This window comes from Lathyrus oleraceus, chromosome 7 (genome assembly GCF_024323335.1).
Source record: "Lathyrus oleraceus cultivar Zhongwan6 chromosome 7, CAAS_Psat_ZW6_1.0, whole genome shotgun sequence".
NCBI classification, from domain to species: Eukaryota; Viridiplantae; Streptophyta; class Magnoliopsida; order Fabales; family Fabaceae; genus Lathyrus; species Lathyrus oleraceus.
The window spans coordinates 137062623-137074750 of record NC_066585.1 but is presented as its reverse complement, the minus strand read 5'-3'; the positions used below and the strand labels follow the sequence as shown (position 1 = coordinate 137074750).

The window sequence follows — 12128 nt, the reverse complement described above, 5'->3', positions numbered from 1 at the left end:
TTTGGTATTTGAAGGGGAAATAGAAACCGCGGTTCTACATCCGGATAAAACCCGCACCGGCTCATGCAGATGGGCTTGGAGTTGGCTCAATCTTGGATTTATGTGGCCTCTTTTGAAAAAGTCATATGATGGAAGAGGGTTATATTAGACCATGAATGTAAAGTTTTATTGAATCTCTGATATGGATTAAATATGTAATAATGTGAGTGTTATGTTGTCTAAAATCAATGTGTTATATATCTTGACATTGTCAAATAAGAAAGGTCGTTGCATTGGTGTCTGAATGCAGTAAAAAATAAATAAGGATTCTCGTATTTTTATGAATGGATGTGGATAAATAAATTAGTTCACGGGGAGCATCATTCGTTTTGGAAAATGAAATATAAACCTGTTTACCGTAAAATATATAGAAATATTGTAAATTATGGTTAAGAGGAAAACCAATTTCATGTGTCTACCAGAAATTAAGTGGATGCGTGAAAATGCGAGAATTTGACAATTTGAAAAGTAAGGCTTTTGGTACACCGACAAATTTAAATTTAAAAAATGGGATAATGATTATTGTAGACAATGAGTGGAAGATTGACATTGTGGATGTCAAAAGAGTGGAAGATCATATTACATAAAATTTATAGTTGAGCAAAATATATTTAATGTTATTAGTGCTAACGCACTTTGAGTGGGTTAGTTAAACACCTTAAATAAAATTTTAGTAGGATTTAAAATACTTATTTTAGGATATTATACCCCAAAGAAAAAATATTTTTATATGAGGGGTCTAAATGGACAAGGAGCGTAGCAAGAGATTTTCAGAGAATGCACTCGGGGAGATAAATATGGAGGATAAATATGTTCTAGATTTTTCGTCGACTTTTGATCTTATTATACTTGATAAGTGCTTTAGGAAAAGAGATGAACATCTTATCACATATAAAAGTGGAGTCACATGTTCTCAAATAGATTTATTTCTTATTAGGAAATCAAATAAGAAGATTTATGTGTACTATAAAATTATGCTCGAAGACAACTTGATTATCCAAGATAGAATATTGGTTATGGATGTATGACTCAAGAGAAGAGGGACGAGAATAAGCCACATGGGATATTTGATGATTGTAACACCCCAGTTTTGAGTTATTATTTTAATTGATTTATTTGTATTTTAATTTAATTATTGTGTGTGATAATTAAATTAATTCGGGTGATGGGGTGTGTGACCTCGAGATGAAAGTGTATGAGTAATTAGAAATTGATAGAATTAGAATTATTATGAATTATTTTAGTAATTAAAATAATTATATTATATTTTTATTTATTTAATTAAATGAAAAATATAGAGTTTGAGGCTGAATTGAGAATTATGAAAAATAGAAGGGAGGAAGGAGTGAGAATGTTAGGAAGTGAGATTTGAGTTTATAAATTTAACTTGATTACTCTAATGATATAAATTAGGATATAATCTAGTTTAGGGAGTTTCTATTTTACCTAAAATTAGAATTTGAGAATAGAGAGGAGGTTAAAGAAGGTGCAAGAATAAAGTCAGAAATTTCTAAAAACATATTTTAAAGAAATTTGAGTTTAGTTTCTCTCAAATGAAATGTTAAAGGAATATTTAAAAATGTATTTATAAAATCTTCTAATTGATAAATATACAAAGAAACCACCGTGAAAATGATAAAATTTGTTTGTTATTTTGGAAATAATTGTTAAAGTTGAAAAATATATAATAAAAGTAACCTCTTAAGCAAAATTAGAAAGAATCCATAAAAAAAATTGTAAAATTATATTATTGTTGTAGGATTTTTAATATATATGTAAAAAAATCATTCTTTCAATGATAATTAATATTCATTAATATTGTTTTCATAAAAAAAATATTGATAAAACCTTCATTCTTTAATAAAAAAAAGAGTAATAAATATCCTATAAATTTAATTATAATAGATCCAAATTTATACTATTTAAATATTTGTACACGAATTTTATATAATAATATTATGATATATTTAAATGGTGAGATTTAAAATAATAGAAATAAAATAAAGATTAATTATAGTTTTGGACCCCCTATTTTATATGATTCACGAAATTGATCCCCCAGCTATTTTAAATATAAATAGTTTTGATTCCCTTTTATATTTTTACACTTAAAATTAATGATTTTTACATTTTTCAAATGATAATTTTCTTGTAAAACATGACAAATCATCCTATATAAATTTATTGTGAGGCTTTATAGATAAAAATATAAGTTAAAAACAAATATTTGATAAATTTTCTATGAAAAAAATTTGAGAGGTGACCAAAACTATTAGAATTTAAAACAGGGGTTAAGTTCGTGAATAAGATAAAATCTAAGGATTAAAACTATAATTTAGTTTAAATTATGAATTAAATTGTATTGAAGTTGTATTATAATATAAATAATTCGTAACTATTTTATGATCACAAAAATAAAATTATTATATGATTATATATTTTTGATTTTTTAATTATTAATTATGTGGGTTGTATTATTATAAACACCTTATTAACTAAATGACTTTTAATACAAATATTAATAAAATGGTATTGGATTCGAAATCAATTAATTTTTTATAAAAATACAAATGAATGTTTATCATGAATTTATTTTTAATTTTAAAATATTTAACAATATAAATTATATTTGAAACATTTATGTCAGTCTTTCAAAAGCCTAAAAACCTATTATTCAATACAATTTTTTTTCTTTTAAATTAGAATGACTTTATATTATGAATACAAATAAATTTTGCAAAACTCTCACCATTCCATATTCTCAATTTTTTTAATACTTTTTTCTTCCTTTTTTTTAATTTTAAGTTTTCTAATTTTTTTCTCTTCCTAACTCCCAATATTAACAGGGTTTAAGGATAATAATGCTTACATGGTTTTTTTTATGGTTAAGAGTTAAACTATGGATGGAAAAATAAATAAATTGAATGCTTAATGAATGGATTAAAATAATTTATTAACCTATTACAATTCATTCTAAAATCTTCTAAGAAATTCAATCTATTTTATCTATTAATTATAAAAATCATTAAATCATTGTATTAACATATTTTCATTGGACAAAAACTATCCATTCCATCAATCTATAATTGTTTATTAAAATTGTATATTTTTTAATAAATAAATATATTTTAAAGGGTGCGTTTTAATAAAATTATGTTTAGAATGATAAATATTTTTTAATAGATTAAATTTATAAAATAAAAAACTAATTTTGAAATTTCTAAATTAAATACATTAAATTTAAATAAATTCATAATTTAATTATAAATTATTAAAAATCAACATCGGTCAAGATAGTGGACGGTGGAGTGGTCCTCTCTTAGTTTAGGAGAAAGAGCTTTTAAAATTGAAAATTGGACTCAATTGGTGGCTTTTCAGCGAAGATTAAAAGAAGAAAAGAAAACTAGTTTTTCTTCTTAATTTCTCATTTTAATTTCTATAAAAGGAACGGAAAAAAAAGTAGACAAAAGTGTCTTTTCACTAATGACAATTTTAGTAGGTAGAAATTGTGTCTCATTTGTTTTTTCACACGCTTGGGAATCGTTGTTGATTCTACGTTTCTCCAACCCTTGCCCTAGCTTTTTCTACCTTGAGTTTCCTTCTTTAATCGCATGAACACAACGCGTCCTTGTTTTCAAACCAATTTCAATCATATCTCCTCAACAATCCCTGGTAAATTCAATCTTCTATTAGTTGTTAGATTGAATCTTTGTTTTTTTATACCAAAATTAGTATGTACTTTGATGGTTTCCTACAAATTCTTTCTGTCTAGATTTTATAAAACCACTATTTCTATGAATCAAGTAACTAATGTGATTATTGGATTCTTATACTCTTCCAATTATCTAGTATGGATAGTGTTATGTAGATGCATAGCAAGTGTTCGATGAAATGTTGATTTGGTTCGCAAAATAAGTAATATTATTTGAATAATGTGCAGACACAGTTGATTTGTTGAAGCGTGACGAGTCTCTGATTCTCCGGTTTTCTACACTAAGGTGTGTAATTCTCGCCATCTGTATATGGGTTGTTTTAGGATTGGGGTGTTGTGCCTTTTTGCGGTAATGTCCTGCTGTTTGATTGTTGTGTGTGGACATATAAGTCTGACTTTTAATATTGAAAACTTTATTGTGAATTTCTCTTTGAATTGGGGTTGATAAAAACAAACTTTTTGTAAATATGCAATAGGTGTCTGCATAACTTTAACATTAGGGCTTATAACTAATTAACAACAACATCACTAGGGCTTATTGCTAACAACAAGAACACTAGGACTTATTGTTAATTACTATATGCAAATTAGTTCCATTGTCCAAAGAGGGAATTCAAAAAAAACATATTCTAAACTATGATTAAGACTTTTTATATATATAATGCGCCTAGCAAAAAAACACTGATAAAAAGTATTATTGTCTGATATACAAGAGCTTTTTAAGTTAAAATTGGATTAGGATAGGTAGAAACAAACTTTAGCTAGTAAAACTGTAATAGGTGTCTGCATAACTCTTAACACTTGGGATTATTAATTAACAACAACATCAAACATCAATATGAACATTAGTTCCATCACCAAAGAAGGAATCCAAAAAAACATAGTCTGGAGTGCATATTTTTTAAACATACTGCATTGTCCTCTCTAACACAACTTAAAATAAAAATTTATTTTTTGAGACAATGAATTTTTCTTTTTATTAAAAATACCAGCAAGATTTTAATCTTCAACATTATAGAGTCGGATGTGAAACAATCGGAAATTTTCTTGAATATTATTCAAGAAAAATATATTTTAAAGAAATTTGAGTTTGCGGAGTAATTTCTCTCCGATGAAATGTTAAAGGAATATTTAGAAAGGTATTTACAAAATCTTCTAATTGATAAATATACAAAGAAACCATCATAAAAATGATAAAATTTGTTATTTTTTTGGAAATAATTATTAAAGTTGAAAAATATATAATAAAAATAACTTCTGAAGCAAAATTAGAAAGAATCCATAAAAACAAGAAAATAATTGTAAGATTATATTATTGTTGTAGGATTTTTAATATATATGTAAAAAAATCATTTTTTCAATGATAATTAATATTAATTAATTTTGTTTTCATAAAAAATATTGATAAAACTTTCCTTCCTTAATAAAAAAAGTAATAAATACCCTATAAATTTAATTATAATAGTTCCAAATTTATATTTTACTATTTAAATATTTGTACATGAATTTTACAAAATAATATTATGATATATTTAAATGGTGAGATCTAAAGAATATAAATAAAATGAAGATGAAAAACAGTTTTGGACCTCCTATTTTATATGATTCACGAAATTCGTCTCTCTATTTTAAATTTAAATAGTTTTGATCCCTCTCATACTTTTTTCCTTTAAATTAACTATTTTTATATTTTTTTTAAATGATAATTTTTTGTAAAACATGACAAATCATCGCATATTGTGAAACTTTATAGATAAAAATATAAGTTAAAAACAAATATCTGATTAATTTTCTATAAAAAAAAATTGAGAGAGGATCAAAATTATTAGAATTTAAAACAGGAGATTAATTTAAGATAAAATTTAGGGATCAAAACTGTAATTTAGTCTAAAATAAATTGTATGACCATGTGATTGTTAATTACATAAGTATTTTATGAATTAAATTGTATTGAAGTTGTATTATAATATGAACAATTTTTAACTATTTTATGATCACAAAAATAAAATTATTATATGATTATATATTTTTTATTTTTTTATTATTAATTATGCGGGTTGTATTATTATAAACACCTTATTAATTAAATGAATTTTAATATAAATAGCAATAGAATAATATTGGGTTCGAATTCAACTAGTTTTTGTATAGAATTATAAAAAAATATTTATCATTAATTTATTTTTAATTTAAAATATTTAACAATATAAATTATTGAAACATTTATGTCAGCCTTTCAAAAGTCTCAAAACCTATTATCTAATTCAATTTTTTTTCCTTTTAAATTAGAATGACTTTATATTATGAAAACAAATAAATTTCGCAAAACTCTCACCATTCCATTTTCTCAATTTTTTTTAATACTTTTTTCTTCCTTTTTTTTATTTTTTTATTTTAAGTTTTCTAATTTTTTTCTCTTCCTAGATCCCAAACAAAGTCAATATTAACATGGTTTAAGGATAGTAATGCTTACATGAACTTGGTATGGTTAAGAGTTAAATTATGGATTGTAAAATAAATAAATTGAATGCTTAATGAATGGACTAAAATAATTTATTAATCTATTACAATTCATTCTAAAATCTTCTAAGAAAATCAATCTATTTTATCTATTAATTATAAAAACCATTTAATCAGTCTATTAACATATTTTCATTGGACAAAAACTAATCATTCCATCCATCTATAATTTTTTAATAATTTATATTTTTTTTAATAAATAAATATATGTTAAAGGGTACATTTTAATAAAATTATGTTTTGAATGATAAAAAAAAATATTTTTTAATAGATTAAATTTATTAAATAAAAACAAAATTTGAAATTTCTAAATTAAATTTTAAAATAAAAAAAAATGAAGAAAGTAGAACACGACTAAACATTAAATTTAAATAAATTCATGATTTAATAATAAATCATTAAAAATCAACATCAGTCAACATGGTAGGTGGTGGAGTTGTCCTCACTTAGTTTGGGAGGAAGAACTTTTGAAGTCTCTTAAAAAGGGGTTATTCTTCGGGTTGTGAGGTTTGGGTAGAAGGACATCAGGGTTTGGAAATTGGACCCAATTGGTGGCTTCTCAGTGAGGGTTGTCTATGATTCTCTAATTTCCTTTAATGCGGTACTAGAGAACAAGCCTAAGGCGGTGTTTAGGGTGTTTTCTAGGGTTTGGAAGAGTTGGACACCTTCTAAAGATGTCATGTTCTCTTGGTAGCTCCTCAAAAATAGGTTACCGACTAGGTAAGTTCTCTTGAGGCGACAAATTGTGTCTATTAATAATGTAGTTGGATATGTAGTGTGTGATGAGCCAGTGGAGTCAATTGTTCCCCTCTATGTGTTGTGTGAGGATTGCCTCAGTCATATGGTATAAGGTTTTTAGATGGTTAGGACAACTAGACTTATGACGTAGTCGACTTTAGGTGTGTTTGACTTGATTCATGGTATGAGGAAGGGAAAAGTAACATTTTTGGGTCTAGTCTCAATTTGAAATTATGTGGCATGAGCTATTTGGAACAAAAATATTTTTAGACATGAACATTTGATGGTTAACCTATGGATCTCAAAGATTATTAGTCTGGCGTGGAAGTGGCTTTATGCCCATGCTTTGGGTTTCAACGTTACTTTGTTATACTAGGAGCGAGACCCACTCTAATGACTGAGTATTTTTGGGTGAGTTGGGTGGTCAAGTGCCCTCGTTTGTTTTGACAAGTGTTATGTCTTCCTTCCTCCAACTTGTTCTCTTCGGAGGTTTGGCGGACTTGGTGCTTGAGTTTAGATCAAATATGTTGTTGGTTGATTTTATTTTTTTTAGTTGTTTATGGCTTTTTGTTTCTTGTTTTTGGATTGTGGTTAGCCATTTTTTGTTTTAGCTTGGTTTTATTGGATGTTCTTTTTATCCTTGTGCGCTATTAGTTTCCCATATACACCTGATACTCTCTCTCTTTAATAATGATTTTTGCTTTACTATTTTAAAAAATATCAACGGCAAAGTTAGACATGGCAAAATGGCAATGGGGCGTATTGGGGAAGATTTTTACCTCAAACTCAAATTCGAATTCCTAAACAATTATGGTTCCCCGCCCCAAATGGGTTCGGGTTGAGTTCATGTATACTCGTCTTGCCACCATCCATTTAGTGAAATTATTTTTTTAATATAAATATTTATTTTTTTAAAAATCAAATTACATTACAAATAATAAAATAAAACAATCTAAAAAAATTTCATACATACATTTCAAATATTTTAAATATAAATATAAATCAAAATATCAAAACATAGACCACATATTTAATATTATAAATTATCAAAAATAAATAATAATATATATAATAAAATAAATTGTACGGTTTCGAAGGCGGGTTCATAGTGGGTATTAGTGTTTCAATTATCCGACTCGTCTTCATATTTTATAATTGAAAAAAATTCAAACCAGAATCTAAACTCAATCAATACGAGTTTTTTCCATCAACTTCGAAGCGGATTCCGATGGATAGTCCTGATGCCTACTTAAAGTGTGGTGGTCGTTGGGAATATAACTCCTGATGCGTATTTAATATCGGAAACGTTGCTCTCCAACACAACGATGACAAATTTGTATAATAATATAAAATATGTTGTTGGTTGATTTTATTTTTTTTAGTTGTTTATGGCTTTTTGTTTCTTGTTTTTGGATTGTGGTTAGCCATTTTTTGTTTTAGCTTGGTTTTATTGGATGTTCTTTTTATCCTTGTGCGCTATTAGTTTCCCATATACACCTGATACTCTCTCTCTTTAATAATGATTTTTGCTTTACTATTTTAAAAAATATCAACGTCAAAGTTAGACATGGCAAAATGGCAATGGGGCGTATTGGGGAAGATTTTACCTCAAACTCAAATTCGAATTCCTAAACAATTATGGTTCCCCGCCCCAAATGGGTTCGGGTTGAGTTCATGTATACTCGTCTTGCCACCATCCATTTAGTGAAATTATTTTTTTAATATAAATATTTATTTTTTTAAAAATCAAATTACATTACAAATAATAAAATAAAACAATCTAAAAAAATTTCATACATACATTTCAAATATTTTAAATATAAATATAAATCAAAATATCAAAACATAGACCACATATTTAATATTATAAATTATCAAAAATAAATAATAATATATATAATAAAATAAATTGTACGGTTTCGAAGGCGGGTTCATAGTGGGTATTAGTGTTTCAATTATCCGACTCGTCTTCATATTTTATAATTGAAAAAAATTCAAACCAGAATCTAAACTCAATCAATACGAGTTTTTTCCATCAACTTCGAAGCGGATTCCGATGGATAGTCCTGATGCCTACTTAAAGTGTGGTGGTCGTTGGGAATATAACTCCTGATGCGTATTTAATATCGGAAACGTTGCTCTCCAACACAACGATGACAAATTTGTATAATAATATAAAATATGTTGTTGGTTGATTTTATTTTTTTTAGTTGTTTATGGCTTTTTGTTTCTTGTTTTTGGATTGTGGTTAGCCATTTTTTGTTTTAGCTTGGTTTTATTGGATGTTCTTTTTATCCTTGTGCGCTATTAGTTTCCCATATACACCTGATACTCTCTCTCTTTAATAATGATTTTTGCTTTACTATTTTAAAAAATATCAACGTCAAAGTTAGACATGGCAAAATGGCAATGGGGCGTATTGGGGAAGATTTTTACCTCAAACTCAAATTCGAATTCCTAAACAATTGTGGTTCCCCGCCCCAAATGGGTTCGGGTTGAGTTCATGTATACTCGTCTTGCCACCATCCATTTAGTGAAATTATTTTTTTAATATAAATATTTATTTTTTTAAAAATCAAATTACATTACAAATAATAAAATAAAACAATCTAAAAAAATTTCATACATACATTTCAAATATTTTAAATATAAATATAAATCAAAATATCAAAACATAGACCACATATTTAATATTATAAATTATCAAAAATAAATAATAATATATATAATAAAATAAATTGTACGGTTTCGAAGGCGGGTTCATAGTGGGTATTAGTGTTTCAATTATCCGACTCGTCTTCATATTTTATAATTGAAAAAAATTCAAACCAGAATCTAAACTCAATCAATACGAGTTTTTTCCATCAACTTCGAAGCGGATTCCGATGGATAGTCCTGATGCCTACTTAAAGTGTGGTGGTCGTTGGGAATATAACTCCTGATGCGTATTTAATATCGGAAACGTTGCTCTCCAACACAACGATGACAAATTTGTATAATAATATAAAATATTAATATTAAGAATAACTTTAATTATATTAAAATTGAGATGTGTGTAAGTTTATATAAAAATTAAAATTGAGTTTATTTAATTAAGATGGATATTATGGATGTGGATGCTCCTGTGACGACATGAAATATAGTTGTGAGATTGATCATCATTTACCATCATGCTTATTAAATTAATATTATATAATTTAATAATATATTAGCAATAATAATTTAATATACTACTATTATCTTATAAATAAACTATTTTGATTTTATTTATAAAATTTATATTATCACTTGACGTAGTTTATAGAATCTTCAAAATAAATTGGAAGAATTGATTTCATTCATATTTTTAAATAGATGAATTGAATTCATTCCATTATTTATATTTTATATTTGATGGATAGACTCAATGTATTACTGTATAGATAAATTAGAAGATTAACTTTCATGCATTATTTATATAAAGGTTTTATATTGTCGATAGGTTTTATATTGTCGACTAACATATTTGAAGAACTTTTAAACTCCTAGGACTCTTTTTCTTGAAGTAAATAATTTATTTATTTTCAAAATAATTGATTTAAATTTAAAAAATATTTAAATATAATTAATTATCTAAGTCAATATAAAATTATGTGAACCTTGAATACTTTGCTTAGAAAATGATATAAGGTATAAGTTGGCGCTAGCTGTGACCAATTCACAATAAATTCTTCTATATTTGTCGTATTAATATATTAACATAAAATAAATATGTGATTTATATTTCTTGTTTTTTCAGTAAATCCAATATATGTCTGCATTTTTAGTATTAGAACAAATGAATAAAAAATAAAAAAATAATTAAAAATCAAATACATTCCAGGGAAATTTTGCTAATTTAGAATAACAATAAAATATTCCTATAATAATAAAAATAATGTCCATAATTAATAAAACATGGTATTTTAAATTTAATATTAGAAACACTGATTTATTTTTTCAGAGTGTATTCATAAATAGGGACATAAGGGTGACAATATGCAGACACAATTTATACTAAAATTCTTCATTTCTAAACTGGCGATTCTCTATTTTAGTAGGTTGGTTAGACAATGGGGCGTCGCAAAATTGAGATTGAGATGGTGAAAGATCCCAACACGAGACAAGTGACATTCTCAAAACGTCGAACGGGTTTATTCAAAAAAGCAAATGAATTGTCTATTTTGTGTGGAGCAGAAGTGGCTATTGTTGTGTTTTCTCCAGGTAACAAACCCTATTCTTTTGGTCATCCAGGAGTTGATGTTGTTGCGGCCAACTATCTCCAGCAAGAGAATAGATCAACTGATTCTCAAGGAAACTCTTCCTTTGATGTTCCCAATATGGAAAACTTGAACCAAGAACTTGCTCAGGTGTTGGCACAAATTCAGGAAGGTGAAAAACAAGCGGAGATTTATGATGAGATTTTGAAGAAAAATGATGTGAAAAAACTCTCTCAGCTTACGGAACTGAGAGATTCATACAAGCAATTTCAAGATTTGGTAAAATTGCGTCTAAGTGATATTGAAATATCGGAATATATGATGCTTCTTGCTCAAGATCCTGTGGTGGGAGTAAAAGCGAAATCGGCAAAAAAGAAAAGAAGAAGAAATTAATTTTATTTTATGCTCTTTTTTGAAGGAATAGGTTATGTTCCTCTTGTCTTTTGTTATAAAAAAATGAGCGATGAATAAAGAGTGTTTTGTTTAACTTTTTTAATTAATAAAATTTTGTAGATGCGACTGATTTGGGTTATGTTTGGACAAACCAATATCCAATTAAGATAAAATAACCACTTTTACTTCGGTTTAGACAAATCTATTAATTTTCGTATTGAGTTGAATTGAATAATAAGTTGTCAAAATATATTTTTTTATTAATATTAAATGATAAAATGATGAATCATTATATTTTTTCATAAAACTTACTTAATATTTATATTTTTTTAAAACAAAATTAGATATTCTATTTTTACTATTTTTGAATATCATAAAATAATAAATATTATCATTAATTAATAAAATTATTATAAAATACTAGCAACAAATTAAAGTTGCATGATAAAAAATTATGTTATCATAAAAAAAATTAAAGAGTGAAACAT

The 12128-nt window shown here is 26.0% G+C and overlaps 1 protein-coding gene across 2 annotated transcripts; it reads left to right on the top strand.

The window, feature by feature from the left end:
* The first annotated feature begins 3496 nt into the window (after positions 1-3496).
* On the top strand, positions 3497-11734 carry LOC127101879 (agamous-like MADS-box protein AGL29). 2 transcript variants are annotated; one of them, XM_051039310.1, is made up of 3 exons: positions 3497-3711; positions 3980-4037; positions 11086-11734. In XM_051039310.1, exon 3 carries the CDS (start codon positions 11101-11103, stop codon positions 11638-11640), a length of 540 nt encoding a protein of 179 aa, XP_050895267.1. In that variant the 5' UTR covers positions 3497-3711; positions 3980-4037; positions 11086-11100; the 3' UTR covers positions 11641-11734. The 2 variants fall into 2 exon arrangements, with proteins under 2 accessions (XP_050895267.1, XP_050895268.1); XM_051039311.1 differs by having other exon boundaries at positions 3501-3711; positions 11089-11734.
* Positions 11735-12128: the final 394 nt, after the last annotated feature.